The 20,141-nt window shown below is 35.0% G+C and overlaps 4 protein-coding genes across 7 annotated transcripts; 3 read left to right on the top strand and 1 right to left on the bottom strand.

The window, feature by feature from the left end:
* Positions 1 to 1,429: 1,429 nt before the first annotated feature.
* On the top strand, positions 1,430 to 5,206 carry LOC18107697 (uncharacterized). 3 transcript variants are annotated; one of them, XM_024589938.2, is made up of 6 exons: positions 1,430 to 1,568; positions 1,740 to 1,878; positions 2,768 to 2,920; positions 3,072 to 3,247; positions 3,425 to 3,539; positions 3,793 to 4,211. In XM_024589938.2, the coding sequence occupies exons 2-5, from the start codon at positions 1,747 to 1,749 to the stop codon at positions 3,519 to 3,521; spliced, it is 558 nt and encodes a 185-aa protein (XP_024445706.1). In that variant the 5' UTR covers positions 1,430 to 1,568; positions 1,740 to 1,746; the 3' UTR covers positions 3,522 to 3,539; positions 3,793 to 4,211. The 3 variants fall into 3 exon arrangements, with proteins under 3 accessions (XP_024445706.1, XP_052305106.1, XP_024445708.1); XM_052449146.1 differs by lacking the exon at positions 3,793 to 4,211 and adding an exon at positions 4,675 to 5,206 and having other exon boundaries at positions 1,446 to 1,666; XM_024589940.2 differs by having other exon boundaries at positions 1,447 to 1,666.
* Positions 5,207 to 6,498: 1,292 nt separating this feature from the next.
* LOC18107698 (uncharacterized) lies at positions 6,499 to 7,814 on the top strand. The gene has a single exon (XM_024590022.2). It carries the CDS (start codon positions 6,833 to 6,835, stop codon positions 7,643 to 7,645), a length of 813 nt encoding a protein of 270 aa, XP_024445790.1. The 5' UTR covers positions 6,499 to 6,832; the 3' UTR covers positions 7,646 to 7,814.
* A 1,949-nt stretch (positions 7,815 to 9,763) lies between these two features.
* LOC18107699 (12-oxophytodienoate reductase 3) lies at positions 9,764 to 13,415 on the bottom strand. Its single transcript, XM_024589680.2, has 5 exons — positions 13,198 to 13,415; positions 12,883 to 13,023; positions 11,670 to 11,800; positions 11,328 to 11,510; positions 9,764 to 10,677 (listed from the first exon to the last, which is right to left on the bottom strand). Exons 1-5 carry the CDS (start codon positions 13,266 to 13,268, stop codon positions 10,016 to 10,018), a joined length of 1,188 nt encoding a protein of 395 aa, XP_024445448.1. The 5' UTR covers positions 13,269 to 13,415; the 3' UTR covers positions 9,764 to 10,015.
* A 1,930-nt stretch (positions 13,416 to 15,345) lies between these two features.
* LOC18107700 (uncharacterized) lies at positions 15,346 to 18,202 on the top strand. Of its 2 annotated transcripts, none has more exons than XM_024589550.2 (6): positions 15,346 to 15,511; positions 15,616 to 15,646; positions 15,958 to 16,047; positions 16,575 to 16,637; positions 17,136 to 17,210; positions 17,307 to 18,202. In XM_024589550.2, exons 1-6 carry the CDS (start codon positions 15,426 to 15,428, stop codon positions 17,580 to 17,582), a joined length of 621 nt encoding a protein of 206 aa, XP_024445318.1. In that variant the 5' UTR covers positions 15,346 to 15,425; the 3' UTR covers positions 17,583 to 18,202. The 2 variants fall into 2 exon arrangements, with proteins under 2 accessions (XP_024445318.1, XP_024445317.1); XM_024589549.2 differs by having other exon boundaries at positions 15,616 to 15,808.
* The last annotated feature ends 1,939 nt before the right edge of the window (positions 18,203 to 20,141 follow it).

The following is a 20,141-nucleotide window of genomic DNA, read 5'->3' as shown; positions in this document are numbered from 1 at the left end:
ATTAATGCAACAAATAAAGTCAATCAAAACATCACTCTTTTATGTTAATTTAAGACATCAATGTAAAACATATACATAAATATATATTAAACAACATCAATCATATATTTTGTTATCATCAGAGTTATACAATATTAATAACATATTTTGTTATCATCAAAACCTTTAGATTATTGGTGTGCATCTAGACTAAAATATACTTTAAGTTTTGAATTTACGTTTATAACTTTTCTTACTACTAAAAAATGCATTGACAATGGTTGCACATTTTTTTATGTAAAAGATTTGTTTATTAAAATCACGATGAAGCGCAAGCTAAATAACTAGTGGACATCTTAAACTTCATTTTCAATAACAAAATATATTTTTTATTGGCTTAAAAACTCAAAATCAAATCAAATCAATTTTTTTTTTCAAAACACAATCTATTTTTTCTAGCATCATTAAAGATAAAAACCACTTCCAATGAGTTTCTTTCTTTCAAAAATCAAAGTTATTGGTTGCTAAAATTCAGGAGTCTAAAACCTTTCTCATCCCTCAATTTTTTTGGTGATTTTCTTTCTTCTCTCTCAATCTCAAAGGATTAAAATATGATAAAAATAAAGTTTAAGATCAAAACATAATAACCTAAAAGAATATGGATGAAATTTGAAAAAAATTAAAACTTGAGTGATCAAATGGAACTTTTGCTTGTTTTTTTTTAATTATTTATGGAAAAGGGATATGTTTCTTTCTTTATGTTAATCTTAGTCCTTCATATGTCAATTTGTTTTTACCAAAAGCTAAAATTATATTTTGTAAAATCGATGACATTGAGATATTTAACAAAATGTTAGGTAAATAAGAGAAAACAAATAAAAATAGATTTCATCACATAAACCATGAAAATATAATTTTATGGGATGAAATTAAAAATAAAATAAAATTTAGTGATTGAACTATAGACGGTGTAAATTATAGGAAACAAAATGTTAATAAAGGAAGAAATGCATAGTAAATGAATAGTAAATTGTGTGTTTGAATTGAGAATTTGGAAAAATAAAAAGCCATGTTGTTCTAGTTCTTTTTTAATAATTATTTTAGTTCATATAGTTAAAGGAAATTATGTAATTAAATAATTTTTATGTGTTTAAAAGCTATATATTTGACTTTTTAAAATTCTTTTACAATTTAATCCTTTCATTTTATTTATTTCTGTATGGAAAAAAAAGAAAAAAAAAAGAAAGAGAAATAGTTGTAATGGGAAACTAAGGAAATTTTGAGAGGTAAAAAAACTAATTGAGGATGTATTAATGATGATCATCAAGGAATAATTTAATTATTTTTATACTATATGAATTAATTAATTAGTTTTGATGAAAAAACTAAAAGGACAGAATTGTAATTAAACGAGAGAAGGGGTATCTTAGGTATCTAATGGATTGCACCCCACCAACCAGTCTTGTTCTGGAACGAAACCTCAGTGGTGTCCTTCACTCTTACAAAGCTCGTTTTCCTTTCTCAGTCCGTACGTGGTTAATTATACAAGGACAAATACTCGTATACGTACACAGTAGTATAGCAATAAGGTACTGTTGCTTAGCCATAGAATTCGTCATCTTCATAAGCTTTTTCAGTCATAGGGAAACATGAAAGAAATTTCGTTCATTTCAAAGCAAACAAAAAGGTTTATTTTTTATTCACAATAATAGCAATAATAATAAAGTTTGAGAGAGATGGCTGGTTGGTTTATTTTGCAGTTGAAAAATGGATTCTGGTTCAAATGGAGAGGAGCCCACTTCATGGGAAGAGCTTTACAATATCAATTTGATTCCATCTGAGTTGTTTCTCAAGTTTAGAAAGGAGATTGAGGGGATTCGCGTTGGTGTCAATTTAGAGGTATAATTTGAATTTTCTTGCCCTTTTTTGCTTGCCAAGATATACAGTACAGGTTGGAAAAATGGATTATTTTTGTTATTGCTAGTTTTTGCTATGTTATGTGTGGAAAATGATCACTGAGAGTGAAGATGTGAGGGTTTTCTTTTTTCTTTTTTCCTTTTCTTTTTGTCCTATGCTGGAAATGTAATATTGTAAAAGAAAATGTGTTTTTTGTGGTGCTGGTTATTCCTTTCAGATGTAAGATACTTGTAAATATGAAGATTGATCTATTATGGCAATCTACTTGTATTCTTGTGCGTTGTCCCTGCCTTTTTCTATCTACTATGCTGTCTGGTGAATAGCTCTGGCTTTGACCATTTTGGAAAATCGTGCAAGCTTTCCATGTTTGACAAATTTCCTATTTCTACTTGAATTCGTTGTTGTGGATCCTTCACATGGATTCACATTTCTGTGCAGAGTAATTGACACAAATGACTGGGGAGCATTTTTCTGTTATCAAAGATAGACAACTAATCTAATGAAAGCACTAAGATGTGATCATGAAAGTTTTGAACTTCTGAGTGGAACCTTAAGCTTTTGTGAGATTTTATTGCTTGGAAAACTTGACAAGGTAGTGGGTAGCAAAAGGAAATAAATAACTGATTCATTGCTCCTGTTAGAGTGACGAATATTGGTATGTTGTCAAACGAAACTTAAAAAAATATCCATGTTCCTGTTCTCATTTCAGCTATGGTTGAATGGATTTTTTTTTCTTTCAATGAATAGATGTCTATTTTGGCTATGCATACTCAATTGTTTTGTTGTTTTTCCTATGATGTGCTGCTATACATGCATTAATTGATCTGTTGTTTGTCTGGTTGTGATTTTTGGAGTCCCTATGTTGATTCAGTTCTATAATGCTCCAATCAATGAATTCCAAGGCAAGATTGTTCTAAAACCTTTGTCCCCTGAGCGGAGGTGGAAATTCATATATGAGCCAATACATCAGGATGTACGCATTCTTTCAAAGAAGATTCCTGTTACCAAGTTTCTAAATCTCCAGGTGTGGTTTGATCCTTTTCCACATCTTGAGAATTTTAGTGTGTTTGGTTAGTTTTCAAAGTGAAGAGCTTGTACTTTGGATAGTTTATTGGTTATTGAACTCAGATGTATGCATTTTGTGGTAATTGGACTCGTAAATCTTGGAAATATAGGTCGGCGTAGGCCATAATTTTCAGTTGCATGCTACTGGTTGGAAATGGAAGCTTACAACTTGTTTAGGTGGAGATGGCATATCTCGGATTCAGAATAAGACGTCACTCGGGTTGTTCCCTGGCATGGATTTGCGGTTTGGGTGGAGGGCAGATTATGTTCTTCCAGAAATTACTGGGCAAGTTCTTGGATCTTCAGTGCATTATTAGCTCATGAAGGAGAAGTTTATGATTATAGTGCTACTGTTGTTAACTGTTTCTCATGTTGGGTTTACATGCCAAATAATTCAATTTGCTGCCATTGTTTATTTATTCGCATGTTATGGCTCATAGATGAAACCTTATTATGCTTTCAGGGCTTTGGGCGCTGATGAGCCATTGTTCAACATGAACTCGGGAAGGCTGCAAGCATCATTAGATAGAGTTGAGGCCATTCTAACCCATCCATCATGATTTGTGTCAGAAAAAAAGGTAGAGCTGCCCATCCTTGTCATTTACTTTGGTCATTTGATTTCTTACAGAATTTCCATGGAACATAAATGTCGTTTGTTGTTTATTTTTTTCCCAACATCAATGACCATTCTACTGGTTCTTTGGAGTTATTATTTGTTGCTATTAGCTTATGATATTAGCATTTTTTTTGTCCTTGCCCAGCATTAATGATCATTTCTTTGGGGCTATTGTTTACTAGCTTATGATAAAGGCACATTTATTGTTTGAGCAGGTATTTGCTTATATCAAATCCTTTCAGGTCTGGTATGGCTGAAGTTGGTGTATCTCATTACTTGTGTAAAGATGTGGGTTTTCTTCCTAATTTAGGATATATTGTTAGTGACCGGAGAGAAAAATATTAAACATTATTAGTGATGCGAGAGAGAATGAAGCCGAGCCCACTAGTGATATAAGTGTACTATTATATGGTGACAACTCTTAACCAAAACGAGTTTCATAGAAAATTAGTAAAATGGAATGCATGTTTTAATTCTTGCCGTGTGGGTATGGAGACCGTAGTGGTAGAGGAAATGGGCTGTGGAGGTTTCTCCAAGTACTCCACATTTGTATTATGGATATACATCTTTGATGATATGTTGGATATCAATGATTCTCAATTATAAGAGAGCATCAGGGTATTTTTTCCTGCAACTTTGAATTTATGTCTTAGATAATTGTGCTTAAAACGGTGATGCCAACATTGAGAAGGTGAAGGAAAAGGCATGGAGAGAAAACAAAAGGGCGTTTCCAGATGGGCAATACCCTAGTTCAAGAGGAACATAGGATGGGTTAGGGCCCCATTCTTAAGTTTGTAAATGTTGTTGGCTACGTCTTGTTTCTCTATCTTATCACCTGTTTAATGTATAGGAAGTGAACTATTCAAAGCTTGTTTGCGAATTGCTCAATGCCTTATTTCTAGCCACTTGAAAGCTATCTTGTTCAAGAGTTGCGACTTTTCTATTGAACAATAAGAGTTTATTTATTTATTTTTTCAATTAAAGTGATAGAAATGAACAATAAAGGTAGGGAGGCCCACACACAAAAAGATCATTGGTTTTTTGATCAAGGAGGTTCTGCCCTAAGAACATTATGTACCACTTGTTCATGATGTTAGGGATTCATGAGGAGTGGCTCGCACAAAGGTGTTAGGGAAATATGATGAGGCGGCCTATATATTGGTGTTAGGGACCCACGATCGGTTGACCCACAAACAAAAGGATCATTGGTTTAGTTGTGGTTTTGCTTTAAGAACATGTTCACGGTGGAGGATGGTTTCTGATTTAGGATGTTCTACCCTAAAAACATTATGTACCACATGTTCATGATGGAACATAGTTTCTGATGATTAAAGTTTGAACTTGAGGACAAGTTCTTTCCAAATGGAGGAGATTGATGCATGAGCTTATTGGAAAAAATAAATATTTGCGTGGTTAGTTATATTTCTTCCTTTTCAATTTATGATTTTTTTTTCTATTTAGTATTATTATGCTTTTATTGTTTTCTATTTAATGGAAATAGTTTTCCTCTTTTATTTTTTTATTTGGTATTTTTAGGGTTTTCTAGTTTCTTTTACACTAAAGATTGTAATAGCCTTTTGACAATGAGACTTGGATGAATAAAAATTGAATATTTTATGTGTCCCTCTATAGTTATGGTGTTCATAGTCTTTAATGACTCTGATTTAGAAAAAGCTCTGTTACCATGCCGTCACTCCCTACTATGTCAGTTGTCTCGTGGCTTTTGTAGTGAGAAGCTATTGAGTTTCAAGAACTACTCCATTTATGACCTTGAGTTCTATGCTATTGTTTAGTAATTGAAGATTGGCATCAATAATTGGTGCAAAAGGAGTTTATTCTCATTACTGATCACGAGCCCTTATAGCACATCAATGGGCACTAGAATCTGAGTCATCGTTATGCCAAATAAGTGTCATATCTCCCGGAGTTTACTCCTTAAGGCACCAATCTTGCAGCTTCAACAAGCTGGTTGATGCATTAAGTAAGTGGGTTACTCTTCTTACTTTCTTAGCATCATGCATCCCAAGGTTGTGGGGTTGGACACTTCTTAAGAGTTCTACATAGGAGATCATTCCTTTAGGCAGATCTATTCTGAGGTGGATGATGGTAGTAAGCGAGGTGAATATGTTATTTTTAATAGTTATTTCGTGGCTTGCAATTGTGTGTTTTAGAATTTCCTTTCGGGAGCATGTTATCCTTGAGTTGGATTGTGAAGGTTATTTGGCTGGCAAGAATCTAGCCCAAGTCTCCTCGAATTATTGTTGGCTTAAGCTGTCATGTCAAGTGGCACATTTTGTTAAGAGATGTATCATCTCACAGCTTGTAATTTCTCAAATGTTATATTGATGAGCTTTAGTGCTAAATTTAGGTGGGTATTATATCAATAACAAAAGAAGGGTGTGTGCAAGGCAAGCGATTTGGAGTAGTGAGAGAAAGGAAGGTACCATGGTGGAGAGAGAAAGGTGATAAGGGTTTTTATTCGAGTTTTTGGATAGTTGATGGATACTTGAAACCCGATTAGGTCGAGTTTGGGTATAGATTAGGTCGAGTTTAATTTATACCCGATTGGGTTCATATAAAAGTTTAGGGTTTAGGTTAGAGCATGAATATTATAAAATCCAATCCGACGCATGAGTATTCATTGTCATCCAAAAAAGTTAGGAATATTTTGTTGCTTGACTAATTGAAGATGAAGTAATTTGAAGATAATCTCAAGTTTAAAGTGATTTATTACCAAAATCATCCTTGTCGAAAGTTTCTCAGTTCATCCTTCCAATATAAATTATCTGGATTAATGCTTGTACAAATCTACGTAAACTTCACTTTCTTGACATCAATTAACGTTGTACTCAATTTTGAAAGTAATTTGATCCTTGTGCCAAACCATCCCCGGTTTCATAATCATCACACTCAGTTCTTCTCCATAATCTGATAAAAAAACCATGATAGTACGTGCACCAATATTGTTGGGAAGCCTCCATTGTCTCTTTCTTGAACCTTTCCATGGTCATGTTTGTCTCCAATTGTGGGCAACTGTTTTTGAATATAAGCAATGGAAATTCGGTCACGGGCTTGGGGTACCATCACAATTGTCTTTATTTTTCTATACTAACCTTGCTCGAATCATAGCTCAACTTTAATATAAAGTATAATATAGACAAAAAGTGATTTTCCTAATTTGATAATTTGAAGCCCGAACAGTACGCCTTGAAAATTAAAATCGAACCACTTGCTCCAAAGTTCAAAGTTTGAACCATGTGGAGAGGGAACGATGCATCATCATCACCATTAGAGGTGCTAGAGTGGCCCATCCCTTCCCTAGCCGTTGTCCTTAGCCTCCAACGGCCAAATCCCACCTCCACTATATATGAATTCAAAAACCCTCACTCTTTTCAACAGCAAAAACTCTGGACAATTCCAACATCAACCAAAAACATGGCCTCCTCTAAGCTTAGAAGCTCGTGTTCTTTCCCAAGCCTTCTCCTTTCATGCTTGAATTTCACTCTTTTTATCCTTTCCTCAGCCTCTATAGTTCCCATAGTTCTCCTCAAAATGCCTCCGACTTCACTGGGTTTTGCGTTACTTGTTGGCTCTTGCATTTCTCTACTCTCCTCCTTCGTTGGCTTCTACTCTCAGCTCACTCACATGTGTTGCATAACCCATGTTTCTCTTCTCCTTGCCTCTCTAGTTGGACAAGTCTTGAGCATATTAGCCTTGTTTACAAGAGAGAAGCCCAGCCTTGCTATGCTCAAATCCAGCAGAGACCCCAGAGAGGCGAAGCTCTTGGTGAGATTGGAATGTGGGGTTTTGATGGCGATGCTTATGATGCAGCTGGTTGTGTTAGTGTTGAGTTGTGCCGTGCATAACTGTTGGGTTAGAGAGTACGAGGGGTTGGAAGCTGAGAGGGAGGCTACAGCCAAGAAGAGGAGCAGAAGGATTGCAAGAGTACAAGAGGAATCCATGGCAAATGTAGCTAAAATTGTCGAAATTAAAGAGAAGGAGTTTGATGATAAGATGAAGAGCAAGTACGGCCACAGCCAGTGGGTTAAAACAGATTTTGAAGGCTAAAACTCTCTCTGGTCCTTCACGCTCGGAATTGTATTATCTGATGCATTTCTACTGGTTTTGCTGTTTCTGCCCCTTCAGGGTCACTGCTGTGGTGGCCATGGATGCTCTTATTAGATTGTGTGTTTTATCGCCATATTTAGTGAAATGCATTTCTTTGTTTTCTTCCATATTTCTCAGATGTCTAATACCTGTAGCTCATAGTAGCTAACTTACCCGCCCTATATAAAATATAAAATTAAAAAAAAAATCAAACTAATCTCTTTAAAATATCTTACAACTAAAAAATTATAAAGAAATCAATTACTATCTAAAAAATAAAGTTGATCCAATTTGTTTAAACAATAAGAGAAAGGGTATTCAAATCTCAATATTAAAATAAAAAACATTAATGAAATAAATAAAATAAAAATTAACAAAAAGGATAAGAAAAAAATAAAATAAAAACAAAAAAATGCAAGGTGGACAATAGGGTATTTAAATCAATAAATAGAAATTATTCCTGGGATAAGAAGCACAGGCTTGCTCTAGTTTCTTTTTTCTTCAAGAGCAGACAACAGGGTCACCTACAGGGGCAACTGGCAAGTCTATGGAAAGAAAATCCAAGAGGAAAACCAAACCAATTCTGAAGTGCTGTTATACTTAATTTTGTATGATGCAGATTCGAACATGCCAGCTCACCTTTTGAAATTGCTTTTTCTTGAGCTCTCAGTACATTGCTATGCATCCTTGGATTTCATGTTATCATCATCGATAAGCCTCCAATTAATTAATAGATTGACAGACATTCTAGGAAGCATGTCTGTGCACTTTTTTATTAGATTTTTTTTAGTTTAAATCTCTTTAAAATTGGATTAGTTAAAAATTGAGATTTATATTTTTTTATTTGTTTTTAGGGTTATTATTGTCTTATAACTCGATTCACATATTAGTTTGGTTGACTCGAGTTTTTTATTTCTTTTTAGTTGATTTTTTTTAGTTTCATCATTTAATATTGGATTGATTGAGAATTAGGTTTTATAATTTGTTTGAGCTTGTATTTTATGTAATTATCTTGATCTCATGACCCGGGTCACAAGTTTTATTGGTTGACTTGGGTGTTTTTTGTGTTTTTTTTAATTGATTTTTTTTAATTTCACCATTCAACATTGGATTGATTGAAAATTGAATTTTCCTAATTATATGATCCATGTTTGACAAGTTAATCAAGTTGACTCAATCAATTCATTTTTTTAGTTCAATTTTGTTTTTTATTATTGGGTTAATTAAGAATTGAGTTTTATAAAAAAAAAATTATTTTTTATAGGGTTATTAGGGTCTCATGATTTAAGCAGCAGATTTGACAAGTTAACTTGAATTATTCCAAGTTGATCTAATATGTTGTTGTTTAATATATATAAAAAAAGAAGAAGATGTTGACCTGATTTTTTATATCAAAATATATTTTTATTAGTCATTTTAGTTGTTTTTGAATTTGTTAAGTCAACAAGGTCACATCAAATAAATTCTAATATAATATAATTTTTTTTATCTTTTTTATTACTAAAAATAAATTTTTTTTATGTTAAAAAAATTAATATGACCCGAAGCAAAGTGTCACCAATGATATAGTAAAAACTAATAAACAACGTGTATTTTTCTGTTGTGAACACTCTTTCTAGATAAAAAAATACTCATATAGAAAGAGATATTTTCTTGAAAAAAAAAACTCCCAATTTAAGAAAACATACCTTCACCAAATATTTAATTTCTTATAGTTTTTATTTTGTATTTTATTTTATTACAAAAGAAAAATTCAAGCAATGGAGCTTACTCTTAAGTCGGGTTATAAAAGATACAGACATCTTTTCTAACATTGTTATTTTGTATTTAAACATACATCTCTCTAGAAGGTTGCCTCTCAAACAATTTGTGAGCCAATTTTATTAATTTCACACGGTCTAATAAGAAAAATATTTAAATTGTTAATTATTTTATTTTACAAGTGGACCACACAAAATGGATTTAATGCTTGACATAATAACAAGAGCATACCAAAGGTTATATCCTTGTTTTGCCTTCACCAAGATATTATAAATTTTTCATTATAAATATATTGTTTTTTTATAAAAAAAAAAACCCTTGAATTTGAAACTTCTTGAAATAAGAAAGAATACTAATGCTAGGTAAGAGAAATACCTAATCTTACATTTGTTTTTGGACACAAAATGAGTTCCAATTATTACAGTAAACTGATGCAACTTCTTGACTACCATTGCTCTGTTACCAAGAGCTACTTACCTATTTAGCGAAGATGATCATGTTCTGTAGACACAAACTCTCGACCATGATAATCAACAATTGTAGGCCTCCAAGAATACCAAAAATTCCCTTTCAGAGGCGTGACAGTGGCACCTGGACTCCATTTGCTTTGCTTAGGAAAGGGTAATCTGTGTACCCAACAACAGGATCCTGGGTGTAGAACGTTTTCCTGATATACTTATTCAGTGGTGCATTAAGCTTCAATCTCAAGACTAAATCTGGGTTTGAGATAAAAAGTCTACCATATGATACCAAATCAGCATCACCTTCAGTTACAGCTTGTATCCCCAGCTCCCTGGTGAACCCGCCACTGCACATGAAAGTACCCTGATATGCCCTTCTCCAAGTCCTAATCATTTGGGCCTCTTCATCTTCGCTACCAGTTCTGCGTGACTCTGTTTGGCCTGAAGCTGTGTAGCGTGGCTGAGTGACATGCAGATAGGTGAGTTTTGAGCCCACCTGCAGCTGGAGCTTGTTAATCCTCTCAATCACTGAGAGGCCCAAGTTGAGTGGATCGGAGTCTGTGGCATCAAGGTGATCAATTGCTGGCGACATTCGGAAAGCTACTCGTTCTGCACCAACAGCTGAAACTACTGCCTGAATCACCTGCATCATGAATCTGCACCGGTTTTCTATTGATCCACCATACTCATCTACTCTGTCATTGATTCCGTTCTTTAAGAATTGATCAATGAGGTAACCATGCGCCCCGTGGATCTCAACCCCATCAAAACCTGCATATCATATTTTCATTACGTTGTCTAGTGATATCACTGATATAATCACATGGTAACCAGGTGTGCTTTAGAAGCGCCTGTTTCTTTGTTTTGCGAGCTAGAGTAGCAGTCTAAGCTGATTATCTAATCAATTACGAACCCAAAACTTGAATCAATAAAACTGGCTATTTAAAAAAGCCAGTCACTATAGCAGTAAAGCCATCCGGTTTCAGTTGACACAACAAATTTCATTCCATGCATGATTCCAGCATCTCCTAGGTGAGATAAGTCTCTCAACAAATCCACCCACAGACCACCATTAAAACACTAGAAAGTTGCACAGAGATCCACCGTTGTTTTCTATTCCCTTGATGAAACATGAGATAATCATGACTCTTTTTCAAGGAGTAAGTTATTTTTTAGATGCCAAAAGTAGAAAATTATAGTTCATGCCAAGTGTTGCCATGTTTCTGCAAATTTAAATCATAACTAGAATTCCCATCACAGAGAGGCATCATGGTCACCGTTTAAGCAAAAATCTCAGTGAAGCTTACTCCATTTCCTCTAACATGTAATTATGCCCGATGAAATGAAAAAAGCTCCAAAGCGCTGAAATGAAAAAAGCTCCAAAGCATTGAAATGAAACAAACAAATGTGATTATGCTGACCTGCTCGAATGGCATTCAAGGCTGCCTGGCTATAATGTTCCACCAACTCTAGTATTTCAGAGGTTTTCAAGGCTCGAGGTGCTGGGTATATGCCGTAGGTACCATCTGGCATGAGAATTCTCCATCTGTTTGAGATGGGCTTGTTTGTCGATGAAATTGGTGGAACCCCCCCAGGTTGATAAACTGATGTATTACCCAAATTAAAAAATGCAAATAACCAGTGATTCAATGATGATAATTTTAGCCAACAATGTCAGTAAGAAATAGTGCAAGGCAAATGCTGGGAGAATGAAAATGATAGCAGGTTGATTTCAAGTTTCATAATAGAGGAAGCAAATTTACCTTGATGAGATGCACGGCCAACGTGCCACAGTTGACAGAATATGACGCTCCCTTTGGCATGAACTGCATCCACCACCTTCTTCCATGCCTCCACCTGTGCATCTGAGTAAATTCCAGGCACATGAGGAAACCTGGTCCCCACCATTATTAAAGACATCAGAAAGATTCTACAAAAGATGCACGCCATAAACAATGCAATGTGATACGTGAGAAAGCATTTCCAATGGTGGGTCCCGTTAATCCAATAATTCATGTGTATTTTTTAAAAAAAAATTTATTGCTGTCTTCTTTTAATGCTTAGCATTTTTGTTTATATTATGTGCTAAACTTATATTTTCATTGTGTATACCAAATTAAAAGAAGAAGAAAAAACATTGCCGGATATGCATTTCCGACAACTATATGCTAGCGAGGAGCCCTTACACATAAAGAACTAGTTTGAGCAACAATGACTATAAAATGCAGTCCGATTGTCGCCCATCTTCACGTGTACATAAGTCTCATCCTGTTGCTCATCCTGTTGCTCAGAGAGGTATGCAGATGCCTATTGCTTTTAATCCAACGTGTACAAAACAATGTCATTCTATTGGAGAAAGATTGTTGAAAGCACCTTGATTGATCTATGATTTACAAGGATTCTTTAAGAAATCGGTCACCTCCTCGCGAAAGAAAGATTATCACCCAATATTCATTAAAAATCAAAAGTAGATGAGGAAAATCAAGTGTAGAATCAACAGCAAGAAAGTTGGTTGGTTATGATCTTTTTTTCATAAGAACACGCTTTTGAGAGTAAAAGCGCTATTTTCAGAGCCATTGTCATGATACATGGAGGGCTTGGCACCCCAGTTTTCCCTTTCGGTCTCGACTGTATTATTCCACGCGGAAGACTATGAAAAAAAAAACCTCTTCACAAGTCAACACCTAAGAAGACATCAAACATGACCAGGTCTAAGTCCAAACATTAGCAGCCAGGCCAGTCCAGGCGAGTTCCCGTCATTTGAACAGAGAAAGCCAGTCAGGTTTTCAAAAAGGAAAGTTTAGGTAATGCTATCGCTAGGCCCAACAAGCACTGCAGTTCCACGGCACCCACGATACCATTACCATGCTAGACTAGACTAGACTAGACTAGAACCCCAATTATAGCGCGTGTTTTGTTTTTTGGGAATGCAAAGATCAAAATGGTAGAAAATAAAAACAAAATCACGGAAATTACCCAGGAGCAGTCGGGGAGATCAGAGCTCCTTCGGTGATGAGAAATCCGCCAGGAGTTGACCTCTGCGCGTAGTACTCCGCGAGCGCATCCCCTGGAATCCCATTCAACGCCCTACATCTTGTCATGGGAGCCAGCACCACCCTGTCCAGGGACAAAAAAGATAAGAATAGAAGGCTCATTTGTTTTGTGCTTCATATACCAGATAAGGCATAGCAATGTTGATAAGAATCCTCGTTTTCCAAACTCCAGCTTGTCCATAAATGACAACTGCTGAGGCGGGCGGTTGAGAGTAGAGAGAAAACGAGAATTACTGACCTGTGAGAGAGGCTGAACTTGCCCATCTTGCAAGGAGAGAACAGAGAGGTCCCAGTTCTATTTTCAGCCATTATTCTTGCTTGTTCTCTCACAAGTCTCAACTGATCTGTCAATGGATGGATCTCAGAAAGAGACAGAGTGAATAATATAATATTAATACACTTTTCTTTTTCTGAGAAGAATGTTATAACAGCTAGAAGCGGGTGAGTATATATAGATGCTCTGCTACCAGGCACATGATGTTATAAGAAACACATTTTCAAATAAAAAATATCCTGCCATTGTTGTAAATTTCTGAAATTATTCCGAGGTGTGCACTGTGCAGGCTGATGATGACTGGAGTGGTCGGCGCACTAAAACTTGTGGGGTCTCCTACGAGAAAACTCTCCTACGATTGTCTAAGTTCAATTAGGCACACTGTTCACGTGTTTGTTAGCGATTCTCGAGATGTTCATTGGGTGCTGGTTAGGGGCAGCCGTCTCTTATTAAAATTGCCGATACTCTGCGGGTGTTTTAGATTTCGGTGTGTAAAATGTTTTTTTTTTTTAATTTTTTTTTATTCTTGGTACTTATATATTATAATCATCAAAAATTATATATAAAAAATTAATTTAATTTTTTTCAAATAAAAAATACTTTCAAAAATTATTTATAAAAAAAACCATATCAATCACTCTCTTTATCAACCATGTAAAAAAATAAACATCTAGGTGGTGGCCTAGTGGTAAGAGTTTGGGACCAAGAGGTTTGTTCCCTCTGTAGTCTCAGGTTCAAACCCTGTAGTTGCTCATATGATTGCCACTGGAGGCTTACATGTTCGTTAACTTCAGGGCCCGTGGGATTAGTCGAGGTGCGCGCAAGCTGGCCCGGACACCCACGTTAAACTAAAAAAAAAACATGTAAAAAATGAATTACCTACTGTACTAAAAATTGGTAAAGTTAAGTTTCTTTTTCTTTTCAGTTCTGGTTTTTATTTATTTATTTATTTTTTAATTTTATCCTCAAGTTTTTATTAGTAATCTCGATCAAATTAGTTAGATCACATCGGAGCAACTCTCACACGATTTAATTTTAAATTCTAACTAAACAAGAAATCAGGTTTTTTTCCTGTTAATTTCATTTTTTTTTCAATTTTTTTTATATTGTTTTACCAATCGATTAAGTTATTTTTGAACTGACCAAGTCAGCTGGGTCAATTTTATCATACCTGTCATTAGATTATTTTTGAATTGTTCAAGTCAATTGAGATATACAAATTGAATAGAGTAATTTTAAGATCATGCTTTATATTAGATTTAATAATAATATTAATTATTTTTCTTTGACCCGAATATTCTTATCTAATGCACAACGTACCATAGACTAGTCAAAAAAACTAAACATTAAACCTTTATATATTTATGTAAGATTGGCAGGTAAAATGTTGAATATTCCTTACACGCACGCACGCACTCACACACGTTTTGAAAGAAAGTAGGGTCAAATGGTAACCACTTTCACTTTTTTTGGAAGACAATTGCCAAGAGGATTTAATAGTTACTATGAATGAAACTATATAAATATACATTGCATCTTATAAATAGTGATTGTTTTTTCTAAATAAAGTAATTAAATTAATTGTGACGGATAAAGTTTTCTTGAAATAGTTTTCCATGAAATCATTCATGATTTTTTCTTTAAACAATATATATATATATATATATATATATATATATATATATATAATTTCAATAAAAAGTACTGGGATAAATATATTCTGAAATAAGTTTGAGCAGCTGATAAAGAAATTAATTATTTAAAATGTGGATAAGATAAGAATTGAATATTCAAACATCTTAATTTGAAGATATATCCAGCTAGCTCGATCGATATTATTTCTATTTAAACACGATTGTGCAAACAAAGATATATAATTATATCTATGAACATATATAATGCATAAATGAGAATAATATTATCATATAAGCATTAATTAGTATATTAAAAATGGTTTTTCTAGCATGGATACAAATATTAGAAGAATTTGGTAATCTATATATATTGTTATGATGGAATATATTGCGCTAATTTACCAACAATTAAAATATTATGTCCCGTTATATATATATATATATACATGTGTGTGTGTGTGTGTGTGTGTGTATCTTACTAGTTCTTACTAGTTCAGTAAAAATGCATTCTCTGTAGCTTCCAGGGTTCTCCCAGTGAGGACAGAAACTTTGGGAGTTATGTTGACGACACAGAGACAGAAGAGGCATCTTTTTCTGGCCAAGAAGATTCGAGTGATCGCATTGATATTCTTGAATGGGCAAAGGTCTGCATCTCTTTTGTATTAGATGTAGCTTTGTACATGTTTTAAGGCCAATATTCTTGTGTAATGACATGACTGAAAGTTGTCAGGTGTCCTCTATTTTGCAGGCAAATAACCATGGATCATTGCAGCTTCTGTGTGAGTATTACCAGTTACATTTCCCTTCTGGGGGTTCTACTCTTAGATTTCAGCCTTTGGCTTCATCCCTTGGAATATCATAGACCTGATGGAGCTGTTTTACTTATTAATGGCTCAACTACTGATTTGAGATCCTGCAGTGCAAGTCTGGAACTTGCGGAGGTAGATACAATTATAGAATGATGGCTTTGTGAGATGAGACAATGCCTCCTTTCTATTGTCACATCACATGTAGTTGAATTTTCTAACTTCAACTATCAGCTGTACTTATTTCTAGACTATTTCATGTGGTTGCTGTTTATCTTAATCAGGCACACCATGCACTCTTGGCAGAGGAGGAAGCAACTGCATTATCAACCTGGGCCGTTGCATGTATATGCGGATCCATGCGACTTGAGCATGTAATGCCTTTTCTAGGTTTTCTTAGGTTTCCCACTGTGCCTGGCTAGTCTAACATGGATTATGTACAATCTCAGTATGAGCCTAAATTTGTTTCACCCCTGTTCCGATGCGGCAAAATATGTAGTCTATTGATGCTTGCATTGGAAAGTTATGTCAAGGTTGTGTGCTCATCTTAATCATGGAGATATACTTGTCCAGTGCTGGGTAATTACTGGAATTCTTTTGTTTAGTGAGGTTAAAGTTGAGATATGCATCAAATTCGGTGGCCTTTTGTATGTATTGTTTCCTCCCGATACTTTAGTTTTCTTGAAAAGACAAGTGAATTTGCCTTGCTGCTGCTGTTGCTCTTCCCTTTTAAGTTTGCTGTGGGTGTGATTTCCCTTCAATATTGCTTTTATGTTGCTAATGTGGAACATGGTTGCTTCTGAAGTTCTTTGTTGATATGTGGTGATTGAAATGAAAGTAGTTATTGTACTATTGCCTTGAATATTTATATAAAAGCAAAATCTAATCTCCATGCATGCAGATCTTGACATTGTTTGCAGGAGCCCTGCTAGAGAAGCAGACTGTGGTTCTTTGTTCTAATTTGGTATGTATGTACATTTCATGTCAGCTTGACAATCTTTGTTCTCATCTTGTATTGGATTTTGGATTTTTTGCATACTTAATGCATAAACATGGAGAATAGGATGCTGAAGAACAGCTTAATTGACTGAAAGCTCCTCAGTTGTGTCATAAATGTTCAAGTTAGGATCCTTTCATACCCCTTAGATGTTAAACTGATTAGTTTCTTATGCAATTGAAGTTTTGTGGATGTTATGATACTGGTGTAGAACAAGGCTAGAAATTGAAGAAGGGTATAATAAAATCCTAATGTTACAAACATCACAGCAAGAAAATTTCCTAAATAATGACCAGAAAACTTGATAAAATCCTAATGTTACAAACATCAAAACAAGAAAACTTCAAAAATAATGATAAACTTACAGAATCGATGAAATTACAAATAACTTGAAATAATTCCTCTTCTTGTATGCCATGAAATACAGTTTGGAGTTGTAATGATGTTAAACACTTTGTTATACAGGGAATCTTGTCTGCTTCAGTTTTGTCAATTATCCCTCTAATTCGTCCCTATCGGTGGCAAAGCTTGCTGATGCCGGTATGATTTCCAGCAGTGTTGTCTATGTTTTTTAGCAGAAAACATCAGTCTTCTTAACTGTATCTTGTATTGGTAATTATCTGCTCTAATTTTCAGATTTTACCAGATGACATGCTGGACTTTTTGGATGCTCCTGTTCCATACATTGTGAGTTTCATTTTCCAGCTAGCCTCGTTATCCTCAAGTGCTAGGTTCCTATCTGTTTGGAATGAACTATATCTATTGTGTAAGGTAGGTGGATTCTGCGTTCTTATGTGTGCGCTAGTACTGTTGTTCCACTGTCTCATCCAAGCTAACAGCTTAAAAGCAAACAATCTCACTGTTATGATCACACTTTTTTGTCTAATGTTGGTACTGACTTGTTCGGTTTGATCACTTTATATTACACTTGTAGTTAGGTTGGTGTGAAGAACAAAACAAAATTAAGTAATGTCATTTTGGTTGATGCTAACAAGAATCAACAAGTTAACTTTGAGGGCCCATAATTTTATGCCTCGTCTATTTTACATGCTGAGACAAAGAACCCAGTATTTCCCATTACTTGTTGTAATTAATAGTTGAAGTCACCAGCGATACCACAGCTACCAAAACACAGGGAGCTATTATATCATCCCTAATTCCTTATCATTCGAAGCTTGTGGGAGAAAGGGCAGTGTATGAGTGTACAGATGTGCAGGTGTGCTTCTGCTTGACCATTACTTTTCCTCATTATAATCAATCCTCCCCAGTGGACACTGACTAGTAGACAGCATGACAGCACGCTGTAGTGAATAGCAGGGAAGGTCACACGCCAAAAGTTGCTAAACATATTAGTGAAACTTAATCAGTAAGATTGCATGTGATGGTAAATGGCAGCATTGGATCCTGATAATCACAAGATTAATAATTTCATATTGTGTCCCTGCACAAAAGTACTATGTCCTAGCTCGTAGCAAGAGGCAGTCCTGTATGTAGTCTTTGTGATATATGCTATACAAGATTGTCACTAGCATTTTGTTTTTCGAGTATTGACCTCCATATAAACCCTGAGCAAAACATGGAAACAAATGATCATTACCTAGTATTTAACTGAACATGAATGCTTATCTAGATCCCTTAACCTGTGGACTTGATCTGAAGAGTCTATCAATACTGCAGGACTGCTGTAGTAATCTGGATTTTTTCGAGTATTCTTCTTTTCTCATATAAACAGTTCTTCAGATGGTGAAGTATGAAATATCTTTATAAATAGGACATTTAGCTTTGCATGGTATTTGAAATGTGATATTATGGGCACCTTGGGCTGCCAAGTACATGGAGCACTTGTACTGCTTTAAGTACAAAAACTTATATTTGTTGTCAATAGGATTAAACTGTAAGGATAGAAGAGGTGCCATACTGAGTTCTTTATTCCTCATCGTGTCAAGCAGCTTTTCGTGGATACACAGCTCTTCTCTGTATATACAGATCTTGTTCTTTCATTTTTCCAAAAGGAATAGGTCTGTTATGCGAAGTTGATTCGTAACTATACTAATCTATGGTAAGTAGCAAGTTCTAGATACTTATGATGCTTGGCCAATGCTCAACTGGTAACGGTCCCAATACACTAAATGATGCGGAACAATAAATAATAAAATTAAAGCAAGAACAGAAAGAAGTTTTAGAAAAAAAAAAAATTGAAGAAGAGAAGAAAAGGGATTGGAGATATGCAAAGCCTGCAAATTTTTCATTAATCATCAAAATTTTCTTAACATTTAGAAAAGTGGGATATAAATGCTAAAATCCTAACTAGAACAAGTGTTTGGGCTTATAGCCCACTAAATAAAATACCCAACAAATAAAATCAAATTAATAAACCTTAACTAAAAATTCATATAAATTAAACCAAAAACATAAGTTAAGGCTCATTCTCTCAATTATTTGGACTATCCTTCATCGTCTATGATCATTCGCGTGCATAAATAATATTTCAGGTTCGGTGTCCCACATTTCAATTCCCAGAGGTTTTAACACCAGGGAAAAGGGTGTAAATAGGGCCCCGGGGGCTTGCTCCTCTACAAGGAGTTTTTAAATTTCTTACTAGTTGGGGTTGATAGAGGCATGAAAATTCTGATATCCAGTCATGCAGTACTATTCCCATCTATCAGAAAGTTTTGAGCGATGTTCAAAAGGAGAAGTGGAAGTGAAGTTTACATATTACATGTCGGGCACTAGGGAGCAGGTTGCCAATGCTCCTGTTGCGTGGGCTCACAGAGTGATAATGGGAGGTGAGAGGCACCGGTGTGTTTGCCCTCCTTCTCTATTGGGTGTTTTAGTACTTGAGAGCTCGGACCAAAGAGGGTGGCCTTCACTTTACCAAATTAGACGGCATTTATGAGATCTCCAATGAAAACTAAAGATTTCCCGGTGGTCTTTTTTATTTATTTATTTATCAAAGACTTGTAAGTGAAATGGTTTTTGGAGGTCAGTGCAATTAATAATGTCAAGTGTGCAGGACAAACATGCTTACTAGTGATACTTGAAAGAGAACTTATTCCACAAATGCACCTTGATGGGCTGTTTTGTTCCAAGCAGGGCTTCTGTGACCTAAAAAATAACAGTGTTTTGCAGGTGTTTGATTCTGCTAGTGGATAACAACAGTGCCAAGGAGTAGAAATGCACTACTTTGTACAGCCCCTTGCCCCTCCCATACTTGTACTGGAAGAATAGTTTCAGGAAATTAAAGGCAATCCAGCAAAACCAAGGGTATTTTAGAATCATAACATAGTTTCATAAAAGCATTGGTAAAGCAACACATGATATAAATATCACAGTTTAAAACAATCACGCTTTGAGAATCCGTTATTGGAAATAGAGGTTGTTCCAGAAACTGTCCCTTTCAATTTAATTAACATGCAGAAAAAATTAACCCAAAATCTTATGAAGATACGATGACCAGAGAATGAGGTTCAA

Source organism: Populus trichocarpa, chromosome 18 (assembly GCF_000002775.5).
Source record: "Populus trichocarpa isolate Nisqually-1 chromosome 18, P.trichocarpa_v4.1, whole genome shotgun sequence".
In the NCBI taxonomy this organism is placed as follows: domain Eukaryota; kingdom Viridiplantae; phylum Streptophyta; class Magnoliopsida; order Malpighiales; family Salicaceae; genus Populus; species Populus trichocarpa.
The sequence above is the reverse complement of the archived record's forward strand: the minus strand, read 5'-3'. Positions and strand labels throughout refer to the sequence as shown.

Coding starts and splice junctions, on each gene's coding strand:
- LOC18107697 (XM_052449146.1), top strand. CDS start 1,747: ATGGATTCTGGTTCAAATGGAGAGGAGCCCACTTCATGGGAAGAGCTT. Junction 1,879..2,767: donor GCGTTGGTGTCAATTTAGAG/GTATAATTTGAA, acceptor ATGTTGATTCAG/TTCTATAATGCTCCAATCAA. Junction 2,921..3,071: donor CCAAGTTTCTAAATCTCCAG/GTGTGGTTTGAT, acceptor TTGGAAATATAG/GTCGGCGTAGGCCATAATTT.
- LOC18107698 (XM_024590022.2), top strand. CDS start 6,833: ATGTGGAGAGGGAACGATGCATCATCATCACCATTAGAGGTGCTAGAG.
- LOC18107699 (XM_024589680.2), bottom strand. CDS start 13,268: ATGGCTGAAAATAGAACTGGGACCTCTCTGTTCTCTCCTTGCAAGATG. Junction 11,801..12,882: donor ATCTCCCCGACTGCTCCTGG/GTAATTTCCGTG, acceptor GGTGGGGACCAG/GTTTCCTCATGTGCCTGGAA. Junction 11,511..11,669: donor TGGCCGTGCATCTCATCAAG/GTAAATTTGCTT, acceptor GTAATACATCAG/TTTATCAACCTGGGGGGGTT.
- LOC18107700 (XM_024589549.2), top strand. CDS start 15,426: ATGTTGACGACACAGAGACAGAAGAGGCATCTTTTTCTGGCCAAGAAG. Junction 15,512..15,615: donor ATATTCTTGAATGGGCAAAG/GTCTGCATCTCT, acceptor TCTATTTTGCAG/GCAAATAACCATGGATCATT. Junction 15,809..15,957: donor CAAGTCTGGAACTTGCGGAG/GTAGATACAATT, acceptor TATCTTAATCAG/GCACACCATGCACTCTTGGC.